The sequence below is a fragment of the Euwallacea fornicatus genome, chromosome 13, assembly GCF_040115645.1.
Source record: "Euwallacea fornicatus isolate EFF26 chromosome 13, ASM4011564v1, whole genome shotgun sequence".
NCBI lineage: Eukaryota > Metazoa > Arthropoda > Insecta > Coleoptera > Curculionidae > Euwallacea > Euwallacea fornicatus.
Window position 1 is genome coordinate 2,139,802 of NC_089553.1, and position 24,905 is coordinate 2,164,706.

A 24,905-nucleotide genomic window follows, 5' to 3' on the forward strand; every position below is an offset into this window, starting at 1 on the left:
GAAGAAACTTGTGGCAAATTGATGTCATGTAAAGTAATAGTGGACAATTATGTACTGGCCATAACGATCATTCTCCTTTCGCATCGGAAAAGACTCGTCAAGTACTGAACCAGATGGTAGTGATGAGAATAAGTCAGGCTCAGAGGATAGTTCTGGTAAAGAGTCAAGTTCTGAGGAAGACTCCAGTTCTATTAAATGTAAAGATTCTGATAGTTTTAAGGAAAATGCATTAGAACCCTGCATTTTGAAGGGTATTTTATATCCTCTAAATGGGAATCATTATTAACAACATGCAAAACATTTTGTAAATAACAAGGATTTTATTTAATATTTTACCTAATATGTAACGTCTTTAAGTACAAATTTTACAAATGCTTATGTTCCAATAACATTTTGTGAAACCTTAACACATTAAATACAGTTTTACGCTGCTAACTACTACCATTTTTCTTTTTTATTTAACCTACAATACTGGTGGCTCCTCGTAAAGCCAAATATCCAGCCGTAATATCCATAGGCAAGTCAATAATTGTGGCATACTCTTCTTTATTGGCATACCTCAACCGGCTTTGAGGGTCAGTATATGGGGCGACCAATCCAGAGAGGTCAGAAAACTTCTCAGCAGGTTTGAATGATGGTGGGGCGTTAATACAGCTATAGTGTAAGGCATTTTCGGCCCATGGAAGGATTTTTTCCGACGCAACAATTTGTTTGAGACCTTTCCAGGAACGTTTTTTGTTACCCTGCCTGAAGAGGAACCAAGAAGTAGATTTGAACACCGGCTTTTGGTCGAGAGTTTGAGGGTCCGAGTTCATCTCTATAGTGAAGACATATTTTAAAGTGGACTTGAAGAATTGAGTTTATTTAGTATTTGAGAATATTTGAGAAAATAAACTATAAATTATAACGGTAATAACAAGAGATTTAACCTCAAAAATTGGAATAGTGCAAATACTCTACCAAATCAGTCGAATGTCAAAATCAAAACGTCAACTGGCACTTGGAGGACAAATGAATATCGGTAACCATCCTCCATGTTAATTATTATTTTGTCTAAAAGTCTTATATGAATTCTTCGTTATTTATTTATTTTTTCTAGAAAATTTTACTCCTTCTTACTCTATTAAATGTCATTACCTTCTTTCACAACAATTATTTCAAAATCTCAAAAAGTTTTGCAGTGAGATATTCATAGGTCCTTTTGCTTTGGACGTTTCCAGATTTTATTCAGTTTACATCAGATTTTGGATTTTAAGTTTCAGGCACTCATCTAAGTGGTAAAATCAAGAGCAAGCTAAAAGGTAAATCTTGCGATATTAAATTATGTATGTGTCCATATAAAACATGCCAGAAAATCCCCACTTTAGACATGTCGCGAGAGCCTAATTTTCACCGAAACATTGATTTATTTGAGAACTTAAGAGTAGACGGGTCAAATCAAGAGTTTATATACGTATAAAATGGTTATACTTGAGGATTGATCTAACTATTTTACTAGATTTATTAATTAGAAATGACATTTTCTTTCATATCAAATTAGGTTCTTAATACAAATGTAATAGGAAATGTTACTTTAACAGTGAACATAAAATGATCAAAAGGCAACCTCGTATGAGGCAGTTTTTGGCATGTCAATGGAGCTGGATTTTCATTATGAATGGAGACTTCATTTTGTGCCTTGCAGAAATGTACTTATGTCACTATACTTGAAAGCTTGAAAAATTAAGAACATATTTGGAATAAAAATTATCTACTTATTTTTGCATTTAAAAATCCATCCTTAAAGCCAAATCCTCAATAAATAATGGGCTTTTGTCCTTAAACATTTGATAATAAAATAAACTTTGTCAACACTTCAATTACAAAAAGAATCATATATATTTCACATAACTTAAAAAGCTATACAATAATTACAATTTGTACCCACAAAATACAACTGGAAAGTTCCACATTTATCTGAAGTAATATCAATCAGATCTCCACATCCACCTTGCCCAGTCCTACATCACTTTCGGTTTGACTTATCAACAAAACAACAAAAAGACAAACCGTGGCCTCTTCAGTTTTTGATACCAAATCTAAAACCAATCCCTATCACACTAATTGTTCATTACTGCTGGCTGATAAGTCCAGCAATCGCCATGCCGCTCTTGGATCTGTCTCTGTAATATCCCTGCACAAAACCCACACATAGTTCACACGCATTATTTTGTCTGGATCGCCTTCAACTACATTTCCCTGAATGTCTTTCACCACCATCACTTGTTGTGAGGTGAAGGAGATTATGAGGACTGGGCCTTGGTCCATTACCTTGCCCATGACTAAATCTACACTGTCTATATCTAGGATTTTGCTTTCTATTTTGTAGCCCTTTTTGAAGGCTTCTTGAATTGGTATTGCAAATAGGTTGTAGGGCCCCTCATGACACCTAAGTATTAGAGAACATAATAACTTGAAGGGTCTTGTAAAATAATGAAATTTACCAGTCTTTAAGCACCTCCAACTCTCCTCTAGTCATGGCTTCTAAAACATTGGGAATAATGTCAGTTTCGCATTGCTTTAGAAATCTCTTGGTGTCAAATGTATTGTCAATTTTGCATATTTCAGTTAAAGTTTCTGATAGTTCAGTTTTTTGAAACAATCCTCCCATAATATCTGATACTTTATCTGTTAAGAGTTTAGAAGCTCGGATCACAGGATTTTCACTTTCATCATATTTCAGTTTCCAGTCCATAACTTTATGGACATATGTATTGTTATCTCTAAAATATTCTTTTAATTAAGCTTCAGTGATTCTTAATTAAAGAAAACTTACTTGAAATTTTGCCATGATTGATAAAACTTTGAGTCTTTGTGTAGTTCTACCCCACTGGCCTCAGTATTTGGTTCATAATACTTTTGGTTAAGTACTGAACAAGTTTCAGTTCTTTTTCGCAGTGTTGTAGGACTTACATACACTCTACCTAATAAAAATTGCCATGAAATTAAAATCCATAAAACTAAAATTTGTTATAAAAAATAAAACTTACAGCATTACCTTGTATACTAGTGGTATCAATTTCATTTTTAACTGCCTCAGTAGCTTTGCTAATGCTTTGAAAGGCCCCAGTTTTACCAATCTCCTGAGCTCTTTCTCCAATTGTATGCGTTTTCTTTGATATTTCCTCAGTAATTTTCCCAGCTTTTTTTGCTATTTCTGTTTTCCCAGCTTCGTCGATGACTCCCTGTACTTTTCCTCTAATTGTAGATAATTTTTCTTTCAAAACATCACTCCCTTTTGCAGCCTCTTTTTCCACACTCTCAAACTTTTGTCTTGCAGCCTTTAATGCATCGCTCTGCTCCAACTTTTCAGCTTCCTCTTTGAATTTCTTTAAAGATTCCTTCATTTCCTTGTTTTTATTCATTTCATCTCGAAAGTTGTCATAAAGGCGGGATAAGAATGTGGTTTTTTTTTGGGGCTCTCTTGAGTAGTAACACAACTAAAAGACATTGATGTATTATGCAATTTATGACTGATTGAGTTGGAAAACTTACGGCATTTCGGGCAGTCGACTGAAGGAGGAGGAGTTTGCTTATTTGGTGCATTGTGCAGAAAGTCACGTAGTAACAACTTTTCGGAGGGCTATTTTGCCGGAAATCTGACACGTTTTTGATAGTTGATCGCGCCTAACCTCAAAATTGGTTTGTGGGGTGAAGAGCGATATTTGATAATTATAGAGGATTATTTACAAAAATTAAGAGTTTATCTAATAAAAAGCTAAAGTTTGTTCAAATAATCATTTTTTTTAGGTTTTTAATAATTTTTTTTTGACAAAGCCAAATTACATGACTGTGGGGTCTGTCACTGTCGCCGATGTTTATCGTTCGTGCCTTTGAGTTTTTCTCTCTTTATCTACATATACTTATGAGAGAGAGAAAGCATGTATGTGACGTTTGATGCTAAAATATAAGATATTTTCGAAGCATAGGCGTAGATGAAGGGAGATTCAAAGATAAAAATTGGGAAAAATCATAGTCGTGTAGACTATGTATATGATGTACTTATGTTTTTATTTTTTTAATAATTCATAGTTCGTTTGAAATTTTCAAATGAGTATTAATTGAATAGATTTTTTCGCTGATGTACCACACATTTCTTATCAGAGTGATCATTTATCAACTCAATGAGGCATAAATTTCTGCTTCTCAATCTGTTTTAGTTTGGCTAAATTTAGCTTCTCATGCCAAGTGGAACGTTTGAGTAACCATCAGCCAAAGTAAATGAGAAGCAGAAGTTCATTCATACTTCTGGGTAATCTAGTTTCTTAGTTTTTATGAGCCGAGATATTTATATGTTTATGTTAGTTTGATGCCACCGTCCATATTTCTAAATATAGGTTCGTCTTTGATAATTAAAAGTCGAAATTTCTCCTTGACAAACCGTTTTTACTTTTTTGCTCCCAAAAGAACCAAAAACCTTTTGTACCTATTTCTATAGTGCGACAAACCAGATGTGCATACACATTTATACGTATTTTAATTAGAAGTTACAACCGGGCTGAGAGCCAAACAGTCTGCTATTCATGAATGATTCCTCCTAGTGTAGGATACAGTTCTGGCACTAAGAATAACCCAAAATTTACCTCTAGAAATTAATGACTGCAATCTAAATACGAACCACTAAACACCTGATGCGAGACCTCTGCCTTTATGTATTTCAAGTTTGAAGGAGTAATCCATCATCAAATATACGTCCTCGTTGTTAAGATGAAGAATAGAATAGGGCTCTTGAAACTTTGCTTTCCTATTACTGAGGCTTGTGGTGCGGGCTTGAATTGATATGCACCAAACGTTCCCCGATCGAATACAATTAGAATATTTAAGGTCACAAGCGGAAGTAGCAGTATACTTACCGGCAATGTTGGCTCTAAAAGTGGTGTTTTCGTGCACCAACAAATTAGAGTGTTTCTGGATAAATTCTAAATCCTATATGGTGACTTATACAATCTTAATTAATTTATTTAAAAATTAATTGTAAAACTAGCATTTAAAGCTTTACGTTCGTGGGTGCTAAATCGCCTGCGCGTCGCATCAGTGGTTGGTTCGAAAATAGCGCGGGCTTTCGATTTCGTCGAACCAGTCGCGTTTTGCGTGTCGAATCGGATGGTTTGCGTTCAGCTAAAGCCGGGTTCATATTAGTTTCACGGCAGTCGATCCAGGAAAGATTATGTTGTTCCCTATCACGAGTGTTCTCGGAAGCAGCCGTTTTTTGCGATAGACCTATAGTACGGTATCTTTCCTTGGACGTATGGCGGATTTTAAGACCTTTAGGGTAAGGTTAAAATGAGTTTCAGATGGCAAGAAAGATTTGAAAATTCAACTTCTCGTAACAAATTATTTTAAATTAAAAGATTTGAATTTTGCAGTTCACTAAGTGGATTTACTTTTGGCATTGAATTCTTCCAACGAGCGAACTAGTTGAAAACTTTATGGAATATCCAGATTTTCAAATGACACATAAATGGCAACAATGCGATGCTCGTTCGTCAAAATGGCATGGTGTATATATTTAATTAACATATGAGTGCGACAGAAATGACCAATGCTATGTTCTTAGTACAGTGTTGCCAGAATTCGAACGATTTCTGTAATTTTGCGATTGATTTCTTCTCTTGGAGTAAAGAAAATCTGTATGTCATCTGAATTTTAGACAAATGCTTTGGACGGTTGCCTAATTTTTTAAATCTAAGCTTCTTACGTTCTCATCCGTCTTTCATCCTATACTGAATCTTTCAAAGGAGGACAAGGATAAGAGTGTAGTAGTTGTCTCCGACTTCAGGAAGACCATCTGTCATTAAACGAACAATGGGCGGTCGAAAGAAACCTGGACAAAACGTTTTTCAAAATAGTTTTCCTATTTATTTCTCTGTAGATATGTGCGTTTGAGTAAAAGTCCTTTTATTGCTTAGATGAACTCTGGGTGATTTCCGCAAATCTGAAATATGTTCCTTGGCACATTCATATGGTCAGTGTTGCGAATGAAGTTTATCTTTTATGAAGCGTAATCTTCTCAATAGATCAGAGGAAGTACTGACCGTTCCGGAGCTTTCGCCGGAATGGGTTTTATTCAAGAGTTTATATATCAAGGCATAGTTTTCTTTTTATTTCAAGCGTCGTTTTAAGATATTTTCAAGTCATTAAGGCCCACATAATCCAATGTTATGTTAAGGCTCTCCGAGCCCCACACAACTAAACTTGCCCGTCTAATGGCAAACAAATTAGACGCTCCGTCGCTCAAATGAGGCCATATTTCCATTTTCTTTATGTATGTAGATCCCACAGAACATTAAGCCAAAACTAAACTTACTAACTACATATAGTCAACTAAAAGCGTAATTAATTGTGGATGAAACGGGTTTGAGACGCTTTTGAAGGTATTTTTGTGCGTGTGTTCGTCCATTATAGAGGGTGTTATTAGGAAGCTGAAAATAGCCAGTCAAAATAGATTCGCAAGATATGACAAAAAGATGAAATAACAACAGGCGAGACCTAAGGCAGACGAAGCAGATACTCTTGGAATACTCGCATAGCACGCTTTCACGCCAGATTTAGTTCCATGCGGATTTTATGGAGTTGGTTTCTTTATTCTTTCTTTGGTCGGTGTTTTATGGCCTTGTTGATGGGCTTCGCTTGGTGGATAATATTAAGACCACATTTCGCTTCTAACGTTTCATGGAAAGCGTCAACATAAAAATCTCATGGAATAAAGACATTTTTCGAAGTCCGGCAACCTAGCACTTTAAGTCTACGTTTTTCGTCTCTCTCACACTCAAATGAAAGTCAAATGCATCGGTCATGTCATTTTGACGGATGAATATCGCGCCGTTGCTATTTGCTAATGACGAGTTTTAATTTCTCCACGTGTGGGTGCTACCTCCGAATAAATGATATTCCGAACATGCATCTTCATAACATTCTTCATTTTGCAAATTCCTGACGTTGGCGATCCTTTCCACCTTAATTTCCTAGAAATCCTCCATTCTTGAACGTGTCAGTCACCTATTCGGCCCTTACTTGCTGGTACAGGAATAGGGAGAGAGGACGGCCATTTCCCCTTGATAAATAGCCTCCGGAAAAGAAAATGAAAGTTGGTCAGCTTATTGGAAGATACATAAATACCTATAGAGTGACCTAGATAGGACTAGCTCCGTGTCGTTACATAGAACAACAAAGAAGACAAAACGTTTGATTTTCTTTTCAGATTTTCCGGCACATTAAACGTGTGCCAACTCGGGTTCGTTTTCGTATTATGAGAGTGAATTATACATGATGTCCTGCCAAAAACGGTTTTTACATTATTTCTCGGCATAGGCGCAGGATTATGCCAGACATGAGACCTCTGTCCTCTGTTCCAAAACATTAAAATCCGTTCTCTAAGTGAGAGTTATGCGTAGGAGGGTTTAAAGAGTAAAATGGTGCTATCTTTAGTTGCAAGCTTTAATGAATGACCATCGTCGCCTCTGTAATAAATCAAACTCCTGAACAACCCCTTGGAGAGCACCCTAAGTTGTCATGTATCCTCGAATAAAAATAACTACAAAAAACCGGTCTTTTGTGATTATTTTATTGTTTTTGTTACTGGGACTGATGCGTTCAAAAAGGGCGTTTGTCTCTTTCAAAACTTTGATACCACTCGATTTCCATATTCAACCCACTCACCTCACCGGGTCTTTTGAGGCAAAGACGATAGGGTGGCTTTCAAGAGATTTTACCACTTGACACACTCTAAAGGTAAAAATCTTTTCTTCCCATTGCGAATGGTAATTTCCATTTCACTTAAGCCGATGACATAATGTCCTCAAGAGAATCTCCCTATGTAGAAAATTAAATAATGGACTCGTTTATTTATCGTTTAAATCTCCATACAGTCTTAAATTAAAAGAAATGACAACAGATGGGCTCCATTAGGATTGCTTTGTGGGGTCAAATGCCTCTATAACTTCAAGACTTACTGTCCGATTACCGGTTGCAATACGTAAAAGTGGTCACATTTCATGCAAAATTTCTGGTTGAAAACTACACACGTCCAGTGGGGCATACGGTAGTAGTTTATTACCATTGTCAGTGTTAAAAATAACAATTTCACAATTTAACAGCTACCACTTCCTTTAGTTTACTGCAGAGAGCAAATCACGGGCGGAAATGGAAAGTTTAATGTGGGAAGAGAATCTTCGATATTGTTAAGCAATGTTTTAAAAGTTGAGATGAAAGCACCTTTTGTTATTAACAAAATGAAGTGTATGAAACCCTGGTAATATACCACTGAAACCTTACACTCCCCATATTTTACTATCTCTTTTACATTTACACTTCAGACAGATATGTTGATCAGGTAATTTTAACATGTGAACATTGTCCTATTGTCCGTTACTAAGTGCACGTTGAAGATGATTTTTTAGGAATTGCGTGAGGTCAAAAAATGTCAGATATTCTAAGTTGTTTGCTCTTTACTACACACGTAAGGTATAATAAGCACTTTCGAGATCTACAGTTATAATAACATACAAGACAAATGGCTTCTATATCTTGAATCATTAAGATGGCAATCTCGTGTGCTGGACTGTATAAACTTTCATGAGAGCTACTATATTTTACTTTAGGTTTTATTATATGTAGGTGACTCATTTCTTTGGGTTTTCTAAAGATCGCGGACATGTGGTGTTAGAGAAGGAAAAAATGGGGAAACCAGTCATTGTATGAATCTCATACATTATAATCTGTTTAAGGAATACTGAATTAACATACCCAGAAACTGAGTACCAGACATGTTAAAAGGAGCATTGTTTGGTTGACGAAAGACGCAGGCATTAGGCATGACCGTTTTCAAGGATAACGCAATTAGTGGCATCCAAAAAAACAATGTTCAAGTGAACAATAACTACATAAATAAAATTAATGGTCTGGCAAGAAAAAATCAAGAAGCCGTGTAATTATTTTTGGTCTAAAGTCAATGAACTTTCAATATGAAATTCAAAAATTGTACCTTTAGACGAGAAAAATAACACTCGCATTCGCCATTTTGTGCAAAGAGAAAAAATAATCAACAAATGTCTGATGAAATTTTTGTTCTCAGTTGTGCACTTTTCAACTACGCTACTGAACTTTATGATACAAAGCGGCGGCGATTCGTCTGTCCCCGTCGATTTTCATTAGAGAATCATAGGGCACGGCATTATGAAAACCCTATGCCTCTGACTTCATTAATAACTAATGATAACGGATTTACTATAAAAAACTGATTCTTTGTAGCTTATTAATATCGAGATTTTTAAAATCATGTCTCTCTAAATGGCAACAAGGCCCTATTTACTTGTCAAAAAATTATGTCGAACATATAGAGTTCACCCGCAAGTGCGAGAGAGAGAGAGAGCGAGAGATTCTCTCATTATGGCCGTTTTGAGACTTTTAGCGCCGGACTGTAAAATATTTCTCTAAAAGATAAATTTTGTTTTTCAGGTAAAGGTAGAAGCCTGCACCCCATCTTTGCTCCTGCTAATTGTCACCACCTCCACTGTTCTTGCCTCAATTTGTCCCCCAAAACAGTACCTGAATGCCCAACGGCAGCGTTGCATGAATTGTACAGAATGTTCCCCTGGAACGGTAGTGTTAAGGCCCTGCGAATTGCACAGAGACACTTACTGTGGCCCTCTTAGTGACCTAGACGATCTTTTTATTAACAACGATGGGAATCCTCATCGGCATCATCATGACAAGCACCGAAACGACAGACATCGAAACAGGGATGGAGAGACCGCTTGGAGGTAAGAAGATTGCTTTTTTCATGTTTTCAATTCTAGTAGTAGTTAAACATAAACTATTGGTAATCATCCGTGTTTAATCGCTACCACAATCGGTCTAGCAATAGCTTTATTCTAGCCATTCCATCGTAACGATTGGTGCTAAATGGTAAAATACAGAAAATCAGAGATTAAAGTGGGTCAAGCGGGTTGGTACGGTGGTACATGGTGGCCTACCATTTAGTGTTTGCACGAACGATTAGCTCATTAGAAGTGCGTGTTTCGAATGTTAAAAGTTCAGCAGTTTCTGCCCAGTGTAGTAGTGGTGGGACTCTGCCCACGGCATGGGGAAAGTGATGTAAGAAAGATTCTGTTGCGGATTCAAATTTGAAGGTATGTTTTAAAAATGTTCATTTCTGTTGTTGCAGACATGGGGATGCAGTTAAAGGGGGCGGTCTCCTCTCGGCGGCTATGGACGTCGCCAGTTCGGAGGCTCCATTTTCGAGCGCAGAAAATCTGGTCTGGGATTGGCAGGCGATCGCTCTGACGTCAGCAGTGTTCGCTTGCATCCTGTTTTTTCTTGTGATCACCCTGTATTCTTTGCATCAGGCCCGACAATGGCGAAGGCTCAAGGAAAATTTTGAGGCCGGTAAGTAATGAGGTTTAGTTTTGGTTCGCATTCGGACTAGTTCTAATTTATACGCCTTTAATCTCTAATTAATTAGAGCCGTTTTTCTCCGGGCCGTAAACAAAATTTTACGAGATCCGGGCTTCGGACAAAGCCTCCCTTTGGAATCCGGGTTTACAAGGAAAATTTTAAACGAAGCCAATTAATGGCGGATATCTCGGGGCGAAATGCGAAAATCCAGTTATCTCGAATTGAAATTTGATTTGCAGACTTCTAGACGACAAAATATCCGCTATTGTAAAAATTATATGAACTTCTCTTCTCAATTTTGAGTTGTCTCAATTGCGCCGTGAAAAATGACAATAAAGGGCAATCAGTGCAATTTTCGTTGCATAATATAAACGTCGATTTGAAGGTTTATAGAGGTCAACCCAGCCGGTATCATGTGTGTGCGCGATCGAGTGCGGTTGGAAAAAGGTAATTGAATGAAATGGCGGAAGTTTGTTACGGACCATTAAAGAAAAAGTATTTGAAGGTGACGTATTATGGTACTATCCTTTTTTAATTAATATTAAGGTAGGCAACGTTGCTTGGACAATTTCCTCCTGTGTAAAAGCGAACACGTCGTTATAAGAACTTCATTTCCGGCTTTATGGTTTTAAACACGCGTGCTACATGTAAACAATCATTCATATTTTCAACATCTGGAACTCCAACGTAAACAAGAACGCCGAACCTTCCTATCTGCCTCGAAAAAGGTCTAGATTACAAAATGCCACCATTCCGCAGTCTCATTGCAGTCATTCATTAATATTTTTGGTGGTACTACGAATACCATCGCGATGTCTCCCAAAACCAAAAGCGGATTGATAGTTCGTAATAAATAATCTGTAAAAGGAGTACCCAGTCACATGTTGCGTACTAACTAGGCTGACTGAACAAAACAAGATGGCCTTCTTCCAAGCAAGGATAAACCCATTTTGGGCTCTTTATGTTGGCAAAGGTTTGGTTCTTAACTGTCTAGACGTGGACATATCTGATGCTTTTGTTTACGTCTTTTAAACACATGTTTGCCAATTATTGCGCTTTTATCGATAAATCATCAAAAGATTATCGAAATTCTCGACGCATCCAATAGTTTGTTTATCTGGAATTGCTCAAACTATTCTTTAGGGGCCGAATTATTAATGTACTCTTAACTTTTAACGTGAAGTTAGTTTAATATTAAAAACCCGAATTTCGATCAATAACACTCAGGCTCAATTTCTAGTTTTCCGTAAAGCCGAGTCGAGTGTTCTAAGATCTTTAAATTTAATTTTATTGAGAAATTAAAATTTAATAAAACTGAGGATTGTCATCTTGAGATAACAGATTCCTTAACAACTCTCGTAGGAAATTTTAAACGAGAGTCAGACACCATACGGAATAAGTGATATAATGATCTGATTTCAACAAGATAAGAATAGTTATGTCCAGATATCCATAACTATTTTATTATCAACGTTGAAAAAGTGGCCCAAAAATATATAACGTTACGTAAAAATATGCCTCGAAAGTGATTTAAATTGAAATATTTTTTAAACAGTGGAATAATCCCTATGGGGCTTCAATATTTAGAAAACAAAATGGCGTGCATTTGTTGCACCCGGTATACAATGACAAAAACTCCCTCGAAAAAGCTACGGACGTGGTGAATAACATCATGCCTTGTTGATTAATTGACCTACAATTCAACCAAAAATACTAAAAATCAATCAAATCGGATGATAGGTACAGAAACATTGCAAACAAGCCAATGCTGTCGATTTTATTGTAGTTAATAGGGGGTACAATTTGAAACCGTCTTGGCTGGTTAAAGGGGTTCTAATTTTTTTCTATTCATCTCCAATCGGCCTGTTAATAAAAATATTATTCTGTTTAACATTCTAAATTTAAAAAAAGGTGTACCTATTAGTAGTCTCAAAACTTGTCCGTTTTCGAGATATTTGCTAGTTTTAGCGTTTTGAACGTTCATATATGCGGTTCTCGAACATAACCGAGAGCTGGCGAAGTCAAACGAAGTCAGTAGTCACGTGCTTTGTTCATATGAGCGCCATTTTTAAATTGAATACCGATTTGTCAGTGGCAGAATGATAACTTGTCAGAGTCATTATCAATTTTTTCTTTAAAATTATTACAATTGAAGTTTTTCTGTGTTATAAGTATGGCACAGTATATAAATATGTCGAAACCAGTCTAGTTTTGATATTGCTAACAGGTATATCTTTTTTTGTCTAAAATATTGCATAGAATAATATTTTTTATTGACAGAACTGCTGGAGATACGTAAAAAATAGAACTCTTAACTAACCAAGACCGTTTCAAGTGGCGTCCCCTATTAACTACAATAAAACCGACGGCACTAAACTCTTAACTAACCAAGACCGTTTCAAGTGGCGTCCCCTATTAACTACAATAAAACCGACGGCACTAGCTTGTTTCTCACATTTGAAACACCCTCGTATAACAATTTTCAGTACAATAAGTCAAAACACTGTGAATATATGAAATAAAATAAATAATAAAATTTAAACTTTAACACCCTATATCTTTGTTAATAATAACTTTCAGAATACAAGAATTGCCCCGAATCCTTGTATTTTGATGACAGGAATCTGCCGTTGCTCCTTGTTTCATTACTTTTAGGATACCCTGTATATTATAGTATATACACGTTTTCACTTGCTAATTATACTGAGATAAACTCTTCTAGAGACACCCCGAACATTGAGTGACTTTATGCAGGTCACGGTTCGACTACGAGGCTTTCGTAACAGGCCACATACGGTGTGAAAACTAGAAATTGTGATCTTTTAATATTTTTGAAAACCAGTGGTTACCAGAACTTCCCCAATTTTTCGAAATTTAAAAAGATAATAACGAGTATACAGAGATAGGGAGTACAAGTAAAACTGTCTTCTCAAGGACCTCCCAGCTTAGGTCGAAACCATAATTTCAGCTTTTAGAAAAAAAATTAGCAGATTTACAAGAGCAGCTTGGACAGTTCAGCAATTACAGAACTAGAGAAACTCCCGAAATTTGTTGGAAAAAATATTCTGCAGATCATTTTATTCACCGTCCAATCGAAGATGAGGGCAAACACCCAACTCCTTTTTACACCCCTTAAAAGGAGATGATTTACGACATAAACAAACCTACGAACGAGTTAGAGAAAGCTGAATATTACCAGGAATTAACTCCCTAAAGAAGAGTTAATTATACTGGAGAAGTTGGAGCAGTTAGTTGCCAGATTTTCCGGTTTAAAAATTGAGGAAAATCCCGAATCCGCTGGCACTTCGAAAAGTTCCTTCTGGGTCTTGACAGTGGTCTGAAATGGCTGTTCGGCTCTTATCGATCCAGTAGTGCTTAGCAATAAACATATCTGGAAATTGGTATTTGAAGCAGTGGCCATATGACACGTTCCAGATTTCGTTCAAAATCCTCCGGTGAACATCATTTCCAACTTGAATCTCCGCGATACCGTTTCCAAATCAGCCTGAAATCAATTAAGAAGTTCACCATCACATAGTTTTATTAGTGCTTCTTCTCCCACTTGAAAACTACGACTTTAGATACCACGATACCAGTCGAACTGGGCCATAATCTATGTGTGAGCTTGATGCAACAATGTGGTAACTGAATGAATAAGATTGAATAAATCAAATGCAAATCTAACTGAGCCTGAAGAAAACTCCCGAGGGCGATCAACTTTTTATTTCGTTATTCAGAGTGCGAACCCAAAGAAAATTTTTCATTTTCATATCGTCATCAAAAACTAATACAACTGAGTGATTCTATGTCCTTATTTTGCTCGTGTACATATGTACGTTGCCAGAGCGTTTCAGTCGTAATATTAGAAGCTAAATTATCAACGTCCTGATAATTTTGCCAGCAGCATGTAAATAGTCCCACTCGAGCCCAAGATCTCTGTGCACCAAACCGAACAGTCTCGGGGGTTCCGGAAATATATCTGCAAAAAAAAAGACGATCCAGCTGAGTGAATCATGTGTCAGTCATCATTTCGTTGATGTGTAATATACAGGGCGGCAGGGAAATAAATTTCGAAAATTTAACAAGTAATTAAGAACATTATTTTGGACAAAAAAGTTCCGTTTAACACGGGGGTCGTCAATATAATCATATTACCGGAAAACAAAAAAATATATTTTGAGGATTGGCAACGTCGCATCGTTTTTATTTCATTTTGAATGCTTTCTAAGTAGCCCTGTAAACTACGTATACATTTTTATACGGTTTTTTGGTTCCGATACCTCTTTACTGCAAATGCAGTGCTTTATCGCTTCACCCGCACAGCTAACTTGGGCGACCCTTTAAAGGGCAACGTTGGCGCTTAAGTTTGCTTTTACCGCCTAAGTTATATTATTAGTTATTAATTAAGTTTTAAAGTGCTTTTGACAGTATTATCGTTGAATAATTTTAACTTTTTTTGTTACACGTCAAACAATCAATATCGGTTAGATACGTTATTCAATATTTAATTAAAATTTTAACCCCAACATTGCTTTTCCGTTACCAACATTGGCAGTTTTTTTGTTTTTTTTTTTAACCCATTAACTTTTGAATCCCTGTCGCAAGGAACATTTTTGCTTAAAACGATGTTCTTAATCATTGGTTAAATTTACGACAGTTTTTCCCCGACACTTTGCAATGCGATAGCGTTCCGTTTGTAAGTTTAAAAGTCAAATTATCAACTTGTTGATAACTTTGCCAGGAACATGTAATTTGCGTTCAATCATTGGTCTCTTACACAAGATTCTGCCAAACAGATTTAAAATCCCCGATCGTATAATATTCTTGTAGAAACCGCGTGAATTTTGATTTGCAAGCTTACCTGACCGAAATACTTAACCAGCAGTGTCAACCGGTAATTCTCCGAATAAGATTTAGATTGTATGTGTGTATCTGCAAGTTTATTGTCCCACTTCAGCTTCGACTTTGAACATCGTGCATAATAGTATATTAATTCAAAGGAGGAATGGTGCCATTGTTGGGTGTCGCAACAGAAAAGTTCAAAGAAAAGCCGATATCTCGGTTCTTCAAAACACGATTTACATACATCCTTGGGAAATTACTACTCGAATTTTTGTATTCAACGACCATATGAGCGACTGTACCGGGAATTTATTTGTGAAGTCAATGTTAACCGAAAATAGAAGAGAAAAATGCTGCTGGACGATCTATAAAATTGAGTGTGATTGGAAGTGGTCACGTCTGAGCGGTTTCCGTAACCGATTGTGAGATTAATCCTAGAAAAACCATAGAAAATCGTGAAATTGCTTTTGTAATGGAATTATTGCTCAAAAACCTTGCGAGTGTACGTGTAAAACGACTTAAGGTTTTTGTCACCTTAAAACAGCAATAATAAATCATTTAGGTGGAACGAGCAAGTGAGTTTCGAAGTTTTCAAGCACCCCATCAGTCCTAGGGCATTATTTATTCCTCCACCTAATGTGCCTGCCACGTCGTTATTATTCAAAGCTTAACATGCACAACAGACATCTAATATATTAATTAGTAATTGGCTTAACCGCAACACTGACCACAAAATACATTGTCCAACAGCTTATTGTTTTTGGCTTCGTATGTTGACTTATTGCTTTTATGGACCGTGCACGTGCTTATTTCCCCTTTATGGGAAAGAAAACTGATATGTAGCCCCTATGCGAAGTCACTCCAGGAGTTAAGCTACACGCAAAAAGTTTCAATGCTCAATTAATCTGGATAGTCCATAAATCATCAATCAAACCTAACGATCTAAAAAACAAAATCGCCAGGAAATTAATATCCCCCTATAAATCAAATCGGAGTGATGGGATTTTCTCGCTACACCGTTGTTGTAGAAGTTAAATATTTAACTTGTCAAAGGCCTAAACAACGAGGCCTGAATTGAAAACGGATGAAATAAGGTGAGAATTTGTTTGTTCCCTTCTAAGGCCAGTCTACACCTCATGGCCCGAAACCGACACAACACACGGAAGAAGAACGTAGAAAGAAGGTGGAAGGTCCGCGAAGACCTTGGAGGAAAATGTTCTGCAGGAGTAATGGATAGTCGAAAGGTATGGGGAAATACGTGGATTGTCACATTTTGTTAGTTTTCAGATTATTGCCGCTATTTTATAGAGAACAATAGAATTGATATGCGTGCAAGTTATCGGCGGAAAAAGGAAGAATGTGCCGAGTTATTGCTACAAATTCGAATTGCAAGATGGGAGAAGAACAGGGCTTGTCCTGGCGTGTGCTTCATCTAGCTCAGAAACTTGTCCGCAGGACATACAGCAGTGGCCAAAAATAGATAGACAAATAGAATTTTTCAATTAAATCATGCATGTGTTAATTGATCTGTTTCCCACGCGCCCATGTTATTTGTCGCAAAACACATTATCAGAAATAATAAACAAAAAATGTTGATAGAGTTACTTTATTGTCAATTAAAAAAAAAAACAAATCTTTGGAATCCACCTTATCAAAAATAGATAGACGTGGTAAAAACAGGTGAATTTATTTTAAATTCTTACGATATCGGAAAAATATGAGTACAATTTGCATTTGCTTTACAGTCTAGAACATGTCTCGTGATGTAAAAGTGTCCACTGATTTAAAAGTGTTGAATGTGTGTGAATTATTAAAGCTTTTAACGAGGTTGGGCGGAAAATGCAAATTGCCCGCAGGTTCGATGCTAAAAAAAGGCAGTATTTGGGTTATGATAACAAGATATCAAAGAACTGGATCCATTAACACGAAACTAAAAACTGGACGACCTAGGAAACTAAGCAAAAGAGATGAGCGAAAGGTAAATATTATTAGTACGAAAAATCCATTCGTGTCTTCTGAGAAAATTCGATCTGAGGCGAAAGTTTTCGGAGTTTCTGTGTCTTCGAGGACTGTAAAACGAAAGTCAGTTGAAGAGAAACTATTTGCACGTTGGTCAGCAAAAAAACCTCTTTTCGATAAGAAAAACCGGAAGGCCCTAATGGAATTTGCTAGCCAACATATTTGGTGGCTCAAACAGGCTATGGAACGAGTTTGCTAGAGCGATGAATCCAAGTTCAATTCGTTTAATTCCTATTGCATTCAATACGTTAGATGTCCCACTGGTCAGGGACCAAACTCTAAATACACTAGACCCATGGTTAAACATGGAGGAGGATCGGTAGTGATGTGGGGACGTTTCAGCTGTTTTGTTATTGGCCCACTACAGAGAATCAATGAAATCGTGGACAGATTTGCGTACAGGAATATAATTCAGAATATCATGTTACCTTACGTTGAAGACAGTTTACCCTTGAGGTTCCATTTTCAACACTATGATGACCCCAAACAATGCTCACAATTCGTAAAACGATTTCTTGAAGAAGAAAAAGTGCCGATTTTGACGCGGCCTTCCCAGTCGCCCGATCTGAATCCCATAGAAACGATGTGGCAAATTGTTGATCAAGGCTTAAGAGATAAATACTGTTGAAATTGCGATGAAATGTGTACTGAAATACAAGAAAAGTGGCAAAATATTGATCCAGCAATATTGAACAAATTGAATCGATGTTTTGTCGATGTCCGGTAGTCCTTGACAATAATGAGTATTTTCCCAAATATTAGTGCCTTGGGAAAGATCCCAAGTGATTGTTTAAATAATTTAAAGGAAATCGTTATGTTTGTATTTTCATTTTTAAATTGTTTATTTACTTTTGACCAGGCAAATTCCCAAGATTTTTTTTATCGACAATAAAGTAATTTTATGAAAATTTGTTTCTTATTTCTTGTAACGTGTTTTGTGACAAATAACACACGAGCAAAGGAACCAGATCAATTAACATATGCACGATTTAATTGGATAATTCTATTTGTATATCTACTTTTGACCACTGCTGTACGTTGTTTGCTCCCCACACCCTCCAATTGAGATGGTCAAGTGCTTTGAATTGAAATTTCAGAGATTTTCTAGGGAAAGGGCGCTTCTTGAAAATGGAAGTGTTAAATGGTGCGTCGATGCGAAACACGTGAGATTTAATAAATATTTCTGGAATCGATTTAGTGGCAGAAAGTGAGCCAACACAACAGGAACGCATTCCAGATCTGATAAATGCGTGGAAGAGTTAATCGTATGGTGGAAATATTCACGAAAAACTTCCAACTTATCCAATCAAATCGCGAATATACGAATAACAGTTGCGGATGCCATCTTCTCCACATATAAGAAGAAGCATAGATAAATATCGTGCCGTGTGTACCGCATTCCAGTGGAGCCCGTTGGAAGGAAGAGCACCACCCGTCCATTAATTTTTCACATAGGTGATAAAGAGTTTTTGACAGACTTGATGTGGGACAACATTTTAAGCTTCTTCGAAGGTAAATGCTGCACAATAAATCATCTGCGACCAAAATAAAAAGCTGAGGTGCCAGAGTGCACCTCTGATTTACTCTGATCTCATAACTGAGAGTGAAAAACCGAGGCCTGTGTCTCTTTCCGACCTCAACAAATTGCCGACGTTCAGTGAGCTGAAATAGACGGCAAAGCCCATCGGAGAAAGCGAAGGCGTGACGAAGTTTATATAATAAAGTGCAGCGATCCAGCTGACCGAAAGCCTTGGTAAAGTCAATAGGTGCAGATGATACCAGTGGTGGAAAAACGTATGACCGAGCATTTCTGTTAATAATAATTTAACTTTTGCGAAATATTAAGTAACATTCCTCTTTTTGTCCAATGTAAGACCTTAATAAGAGCCCCCTTACGACGCGATATACATCAATTCACCAGAGCACAAAATTATGGAGATTGTTTCAAAAAGGTCTGCGAATTTGCCCCATGTAGAAAAAGCGGTTCCGTCCTGTGCATAGTGGCTCGAAATTAATGCCCTTAGACATTCAACCTGCTTTAAGTGCACTTTTATAATATAACACCCTTTATATTCGCAAACCCGAGAGGTGCCCGAAATGACCATCATTGTATTCAAAATGTGCACGTTTATAGATTAATTTATGATCCTCTGGTTCTAATTCGTATCAAGCTAGCGAAGACAGTTGGCTACACGGTGACGCAGTTCCCCTTTACTGATGCCGTGTAAACTGGTTTTTTCATATTACCCCAAAAGTAGAAATCGATGGGGTTAAGATCGGGAGGTCGAGCAGGCCAACTTCATGGAACTAAATGCTTAAACCAGCTGTTATTACACCTTTCGAAAAGCTCCCTTTTCAATTCTGGGCTGCGATTTTACCTCCGCTCGAATAGAAACAACATTGGCGATATTCTTCTAGTGCCATATTTTGTTTGACGGAATTTAACGGCACATTTTAAATGGCCGTCGGCAGACAGAAAACTTACTTTTTCTTGAAATTCAATTTCTTTAAACACATGTGAACCACGATCGAACGAGAAGTGTTTATTTAGTTCATTGACAAAGCCTTTTCTGGCAAACTTGGCTCGGCCTGATTAAATTATATTTTTTTAAAAGTTGAGGTCTTCTTGTTTGCATACCAAAGTTGCTTCACAAAAACGGATACTGTATTCGTAATTTTCTGGCTTTAGAGGTTGGATTTTTACGAACTTGAATTTACATGCATTGCATGCATGTTGCACTCAGCAAGGATTATCAGATTTGAAGCATAGAGCTGCTTGTAAAAATTATCTCCAACAGTACGGATAGTGGTTTGGGGAGCACATAGGAGTGAGCTGAAACGTAAAAAGTGTAGGGGACAATGCGGGGAAATGTGCAACAAGAAAAGTGAGGGTGTAATTTGAATATTGATGTTTTCGCGTTGTAATTAATGTTTAAAGAGTTGCAATTTGTCGCCTTTTCTTTGGGGGAAGGGTCCCGAGCTAAGCTTTGCACAGAGAACCATTTGCTTTTAGGTCCACCACTGGACGGCTTGACCTGATCGCAGTTGAGAAATTTCCCCTCATAACTTTGTAAGAAAGAGCAATTCAAGCATAGACTTTGTTCGAAATCGATGGAACGGCATCTTCCTTTTCCAGGGCTTTTCCACAAGAGTAATCCGTCTTCGCGTTAGTTATCTAAGATATTCATATTAAAGACATTTGCTGACACGCTTAGGCCCTTCCAATATTTGGTGCGTTACTCTGCGTTGGTGTTGGTGGTTTCAGGGAGAAAAGCGTCCTGCTTTTCCCAAAAAGTTGTGCTGTTACGCTTCGAATGTCCTCTCCAAGAAACTCTAACTCGATAATGTAGTGTTTTATTGCCGGGTTTCCTATTTTCCACGCGCACCTACAACTTAACACCGATCTCAGCTATTCCAGCTGGCTAAAAATAAAAAATTATACTCACACAAAAAATGAATTATGGCTTTTTAGTTTCCGTTTCACGATGGTTTTAATGGGATACCTAACGCGTTATAGAGCGGATATTTTTATTGATATTGGATATTACGACTCTTCCCTCGTTTTTCGATCCACGAATTTTGACTGGGCCTATCTGCATACGTGAAGGCATTGGGGGAGAAAAACTACGAGAAAGGCATTATTTTACCGATGGAAGTTATTAATATGGGGACTTAATCAATATCGACACTTCCTCTTTGTCGGCGAGGCCACCATCGAGACACGTGAGCTGCTTGACTAATTAACTCAAAGCTTGATGATCACGCATGTTGTACTAGTCATTGATATAATTGTCTCCTTAAAATTCGGCTTTAATAATTTCACGAGGGTTCGCTTAATTGCAATACTGCGAGTGCATTTTACGAGGAAATTATGCAGCATATCAATATCGTTTTTCCCCTGCTCTAAAAGCCACCAGGCTTTGCTATTTAACTCTGTCACAGGGGCTTGAGTAACCTGTCCTGGTTATTTTTAGGGTTGTATATTTTTATCTTGAAAATAGGACTATAGGCGAAACTATAGATTATTTCTGGAACGTTTCCAACGCAAATAGGCCTTTGCGAAAGAGACAATCCGGATCTCATGTCCCAAATTTCGAGTTCCTTCCTCTCTGAATGTTAGGAAAGTATGTGCATATCTGGTTACTTTGTTGTTTACGTATATACCTGTTGTTGCTCATGTGGATCGGGATGATATAGATTTCCCAGCTTTGACCGGTCAGCCTAAATATTTACGTGGAACGTGAAGTTGTGCCAGATGTTTGATTTTATTTTAAGTCGGTCTGGATATTTGTTTCGCCGATTCCGCGAAAAGTTTACCCGAAACTACCTTTCAGGAACTGTTTGTGATGTAAAAGCAAATACAAATGCGTTTCCGATATTGTTATGTTGTTAAGCGACCATTCCATGACAGAGTTGCCTTTTAATGAGCGTAAAAACACGGTTGATAACAATAAAGGTGTGACGTAAACCGCTTAAAAATCCATCACGGTACCTGTATGTATCAAACATCTACTTACAGCTGCTAATGTTTAAACAAAAGCTGATGGATATTTTTTCATAACTCGGACCAGCTAGTGATCATTGTCATTAATTAGCACGTACTTCTCGTCATTCTGTATAAACGCAAATTGACCGGTTTGTTTATATTACCAACTTTAAAGGCTGCTAATTGCTAACAAAATATCATTAGAAACATCCTGCAAAACGACCTAGTCAAAACTCAAAAGCATTCAATTATTATGAACATTATGTAGGTAGTAATTCCTAAAATAATTATCATTGTGCAAGTTACATCGGACTGTTGCGGCAACGCTCAATAGATTTTCCAAAGTGTGTAACAGAAAACGAGCAATAGAGTATTTAGTACTACTATTTTTCTATAGAAAACTGTAATGTTTGCTTGCAGACGCTGTCTTAATGTTAAATAAACAATAATAGATGTTTTATTTAACTACCGAATATAATAAAGGATACACATTATACTTGGAAAACTTAATTAAAATACGAATAAGTCAAGGTGCCCTTTAAGATTAATGAAAAAGCACCGGTGTTCCAAATAGAGAAAAATATACAGGAGAACATTATTTAATGTAGAAATCATGATCAACATAATGGATTGTTGAGGGGTATCTTTTATGGAATCTAATTTTCAGGGAAGGAATTACAATCTCGCAATCTCCGAATTGAAATTAAATGTGTTCAAATGTCTAGAAGCGCAGCTATTGATATTAGCCTACATTAGGATATGTCAGTTCAGTATATACGTAACGTAAGTAAATGTACATAAATGTACAAATTTTATTTCGCCATTTAATCAAGAAAAATTTCTCTTATGATTCCATTATTTGAAAATTTTTTAAAAATAATTTTTAATAGTTTTTCGGCTATTTTTATCCCAACCTAAACATTCGCTGATTAAATATCAATCGTCATAAACAAAATCGACAGGAAATTGGAAACTTTATTTGTTTGATATTGCGACCGGAAGTAGGTGGTAAAAGTACAAAAATAATGATTTATCGGCCTCAAACTGCACCCCCGAATATGTTAACAAATTAAAATTCCTCGGCTCCATAGCTCCCACTTGAATTCGAATTGATGACAGTTGGTATAACGCGAACTGGTCAGGTTGATTGATTGCCGTCCCATACACCTCAATTATTTAATAATTAATTTTTTTATCTAGATGTTGAAGAACTCTCCGCCCGTCTCTCCTTAATGGCAGCTTCCTCGACGGAGAAATGTGAGTTTCTAGAAGGCGAAGGTTCCGGTTTTCTTACGACGAGTTCGACGGGGGATCCCAACTATCTGAACACCAGATGTGTTTATTTGGAACAACTGCTCAGCGGTAAGTCCAATCAAATACCGTAAACTAAAGAGAAAAAGTCGGAAACACGTGGTCCTCAAAGAAATAATATTGTTTTGGCTGACTGCAAGGGATGCGGCCCTATAACATCGCCCTTTGTATATTTAAATTTAACTCAGACGTATTTTTAGGCAATAAATCTTTTTTCATTGCCTGCATAGCACCGTTCCGTTTGATGCGAAATTAATTTAAGACTGAACCGCAAAAAATTCAATTTCGTTGCAGCATTTCAACGCTTTCTTCAACGAACATTTCTAAAGGTTTTTTTGCCGCATCCAAAATGAGAAGGATTTTAGCGATTTTGCTAATACAAATTTAAGCTTTCCTTCAGGTTTATTACTCTGATGCTCTGGTCACTTAGCATTCTTAAAATAGATGTCGTAAAATACAAACGTTATTAGAAATCTCAACTCTCAAAGAAAAAATACAAAACTCAGTATTTGTTGTCTTTTACCGAATTATTTTAACTATGATGGGCTGTAACCCGACAGTTAAAAAACGCCAATTAGTACATAATTATCTTTTCTTTTTAATCTTCACCAGATGTTTCGTTTGAATACTTCGAAATGTATGTATGTAGGTGCATGTGCTATCGGTTATTTCGACGAAAATTTTTACTCGACCAGGTGCCATCTAAAAAGTTTCCGTTAAATTCCAAACAGTCGGTGAGTTTTCGAGTAGGCAGGAAGTGTGCGGTTCACGTAATTAGCATCATTTCGAAATAACTTACTACAGACCATGTGACACTTTCGACTGCTTCCTGTAGAAGCCCTATTTATGTGTCGGCTTGAAGAAAATCTTGTTTTGTTACAGTTCGGAAAGAAGACGAAAAAAACAGCAGCTCCAGACCAAAAGGCAACGTCTACATCGAAGAAAACAAGTCGAAAAAGTAAAGAATTTTGTCGAAATCTAACCATTCACGTAGTGCGTGACTAATCTCTAAGGGTTAATCACACTTAACATAAGAATTGGTAGTTTAGTGGAGAGTACAAAGTTGTATGCACAATAATGTAGGTAACATGAGATTGCATATGTTATTATTTATTAATACGAACAAATACATATTTTCGTTGTTAATAATTTCATTGTTCCTTGATTGTAGTTTTAAGTATTTATGTATGTATTAGCCATTAGCCGGAACCATACATATCGGTATTTATAGTCATACTTGCTTTTGATGTCACTGGTTGCAAGCTGACCAAACATATTGTTGAAATTGTATAATAGGTGATTTTTAGTATCATAGACTTAACAATAATAACGTACCTATAATTAAATAATTTATTTTTCTTTGGTAAGTTGTAATATGATTGTAAATAAGCTTTTCAGCCATTAAATGGCTGTCTGTGTACACTGGAACGTTTGGGAGAAGCGAGCGGACCCCCCATTGGGAAAATTGGACCATTTATTTATCATTGTGAAAGAAGATTATTCCTGTATATTTTGGCTTCGTCTTTTGGTAATTAATCTTATTCAGTGTAATGCAAAGCTCGTGGGAGTGTAATTAAGACGTGAATATATGTGTAAAACTAGGCATCTAATATTAAAATTGTAAACTAAAATTGTATAAATAAATTACACTTGCTGCAACAGTTTTAAGCTCTACAATATCTGTGTTTGTATTTTTCTCGTGATTTATATAGAAAATCCTAATTCAACGATTAAAAATGATCGAACATAATATTGGAATTGTTGTCTACATAATCTACACCTCGTCTATTTCATTATTTTAACTGAGGGATAC

At 36.7% G+C, this 24,905-nt stretch overlaps 3 protein-coding genes and 2 long non-coding RNA genes across 5 annotated transcripts; 2 read left to right on the top strand and 3 right to left on the bottom strand.

The window, feature by feature from the left end:
• Positions 1–238: 238 nt before the first annotated feature.
• Positions 239–961, bottom strand: LOC136342941 (INO80 complex subunit C). The gene has a single exon (XM_066289248.1). It carries the CDS (start codon positions 813–815, stop codon positions 459–461), a length of 357 nt encoding a protein of 118 aa, XP_066145345.1. The 5' UTR covers positions 816–961; the 3' UTR covers positions 239–458.
• Positions 962–989: 28 nt separating this feature from the next.
• Positions 990–1,757, top strand: LOC136342942 (uncharacterized). The gene is made up of 2 exons (XR_010732718.1): positions 990–1,301; positions 1,368–1,757. It is a non-coding gene; the product is annotated as an uncharacterized lncRNA (long non-coding RNA).
• A 97-nt stretch (positions 1,758–1,854) lies between these two features.
• Positions 1,855–3,857, bottom strand: LOC136342940 (mitochondrial import inner membrane translocase subunit TIM44). The gene is made up of 5 exons (XM_066289247.1): positions 3,535–3,857; positions 3,038–3,479; positions 2,816–2,963; positions 2,484–2,762; positions 1,855–2,428 (listed from the first exon to the last, which is right to left on the bottom strand). The coding sequence occupies exons 1-5, from the start codon at positions 3,583–3,585 to the stop codon at positions 2,095–2,097; spliced, it is 1,254 nt and encodes a 417-aa protein (XP_066145344.1). The 5' UTR covers positions 3,586–3,857; the 3' UTR covers positions 1,855–2,094.
• A 606-nt stretch (positions 3,858–4,463) lies between these two features.
• Positions 4,464–5,032, bottom strand: LOC136342892 (uncharacterized). Its single transcript, XR_010732708.1, has 3 exons — positions 4,893–5,032; positions 4,658–4,808; positions 4,464–4,600 (listed from the first exon to the last, which is right to left on the bottom strand). It is a non-coding gene; the product is annotated as an uncharacterized lncRNA (long non-coding RNA).
• A 92-nt stretch (positions 5,033–5,124) lies between these two features.
• Positions 5,125–24,769, top strand: wgn (wengen). Its single transcript, XM_066289148.1, has 5 exons — positions 5,125–5,311; positions 9,496–9,800; positions 10,205–10,425; positions 22,982–23,143; positions 23,975–24,769. The coding sequence occupies exons 1-5, from the start codon at positions 5,288–5,290 to the stop codon at positions 24,052–24,054; spliced, it is 792 nt and encodes a 263-aa protein (XP_066145245.1). The 5' UTR covers positions 5,125–5,287; the 3' UTR covers positions 24,055–24,769.
• Positions 24,770–24,905: the final 136 nt, after the last annotated feature.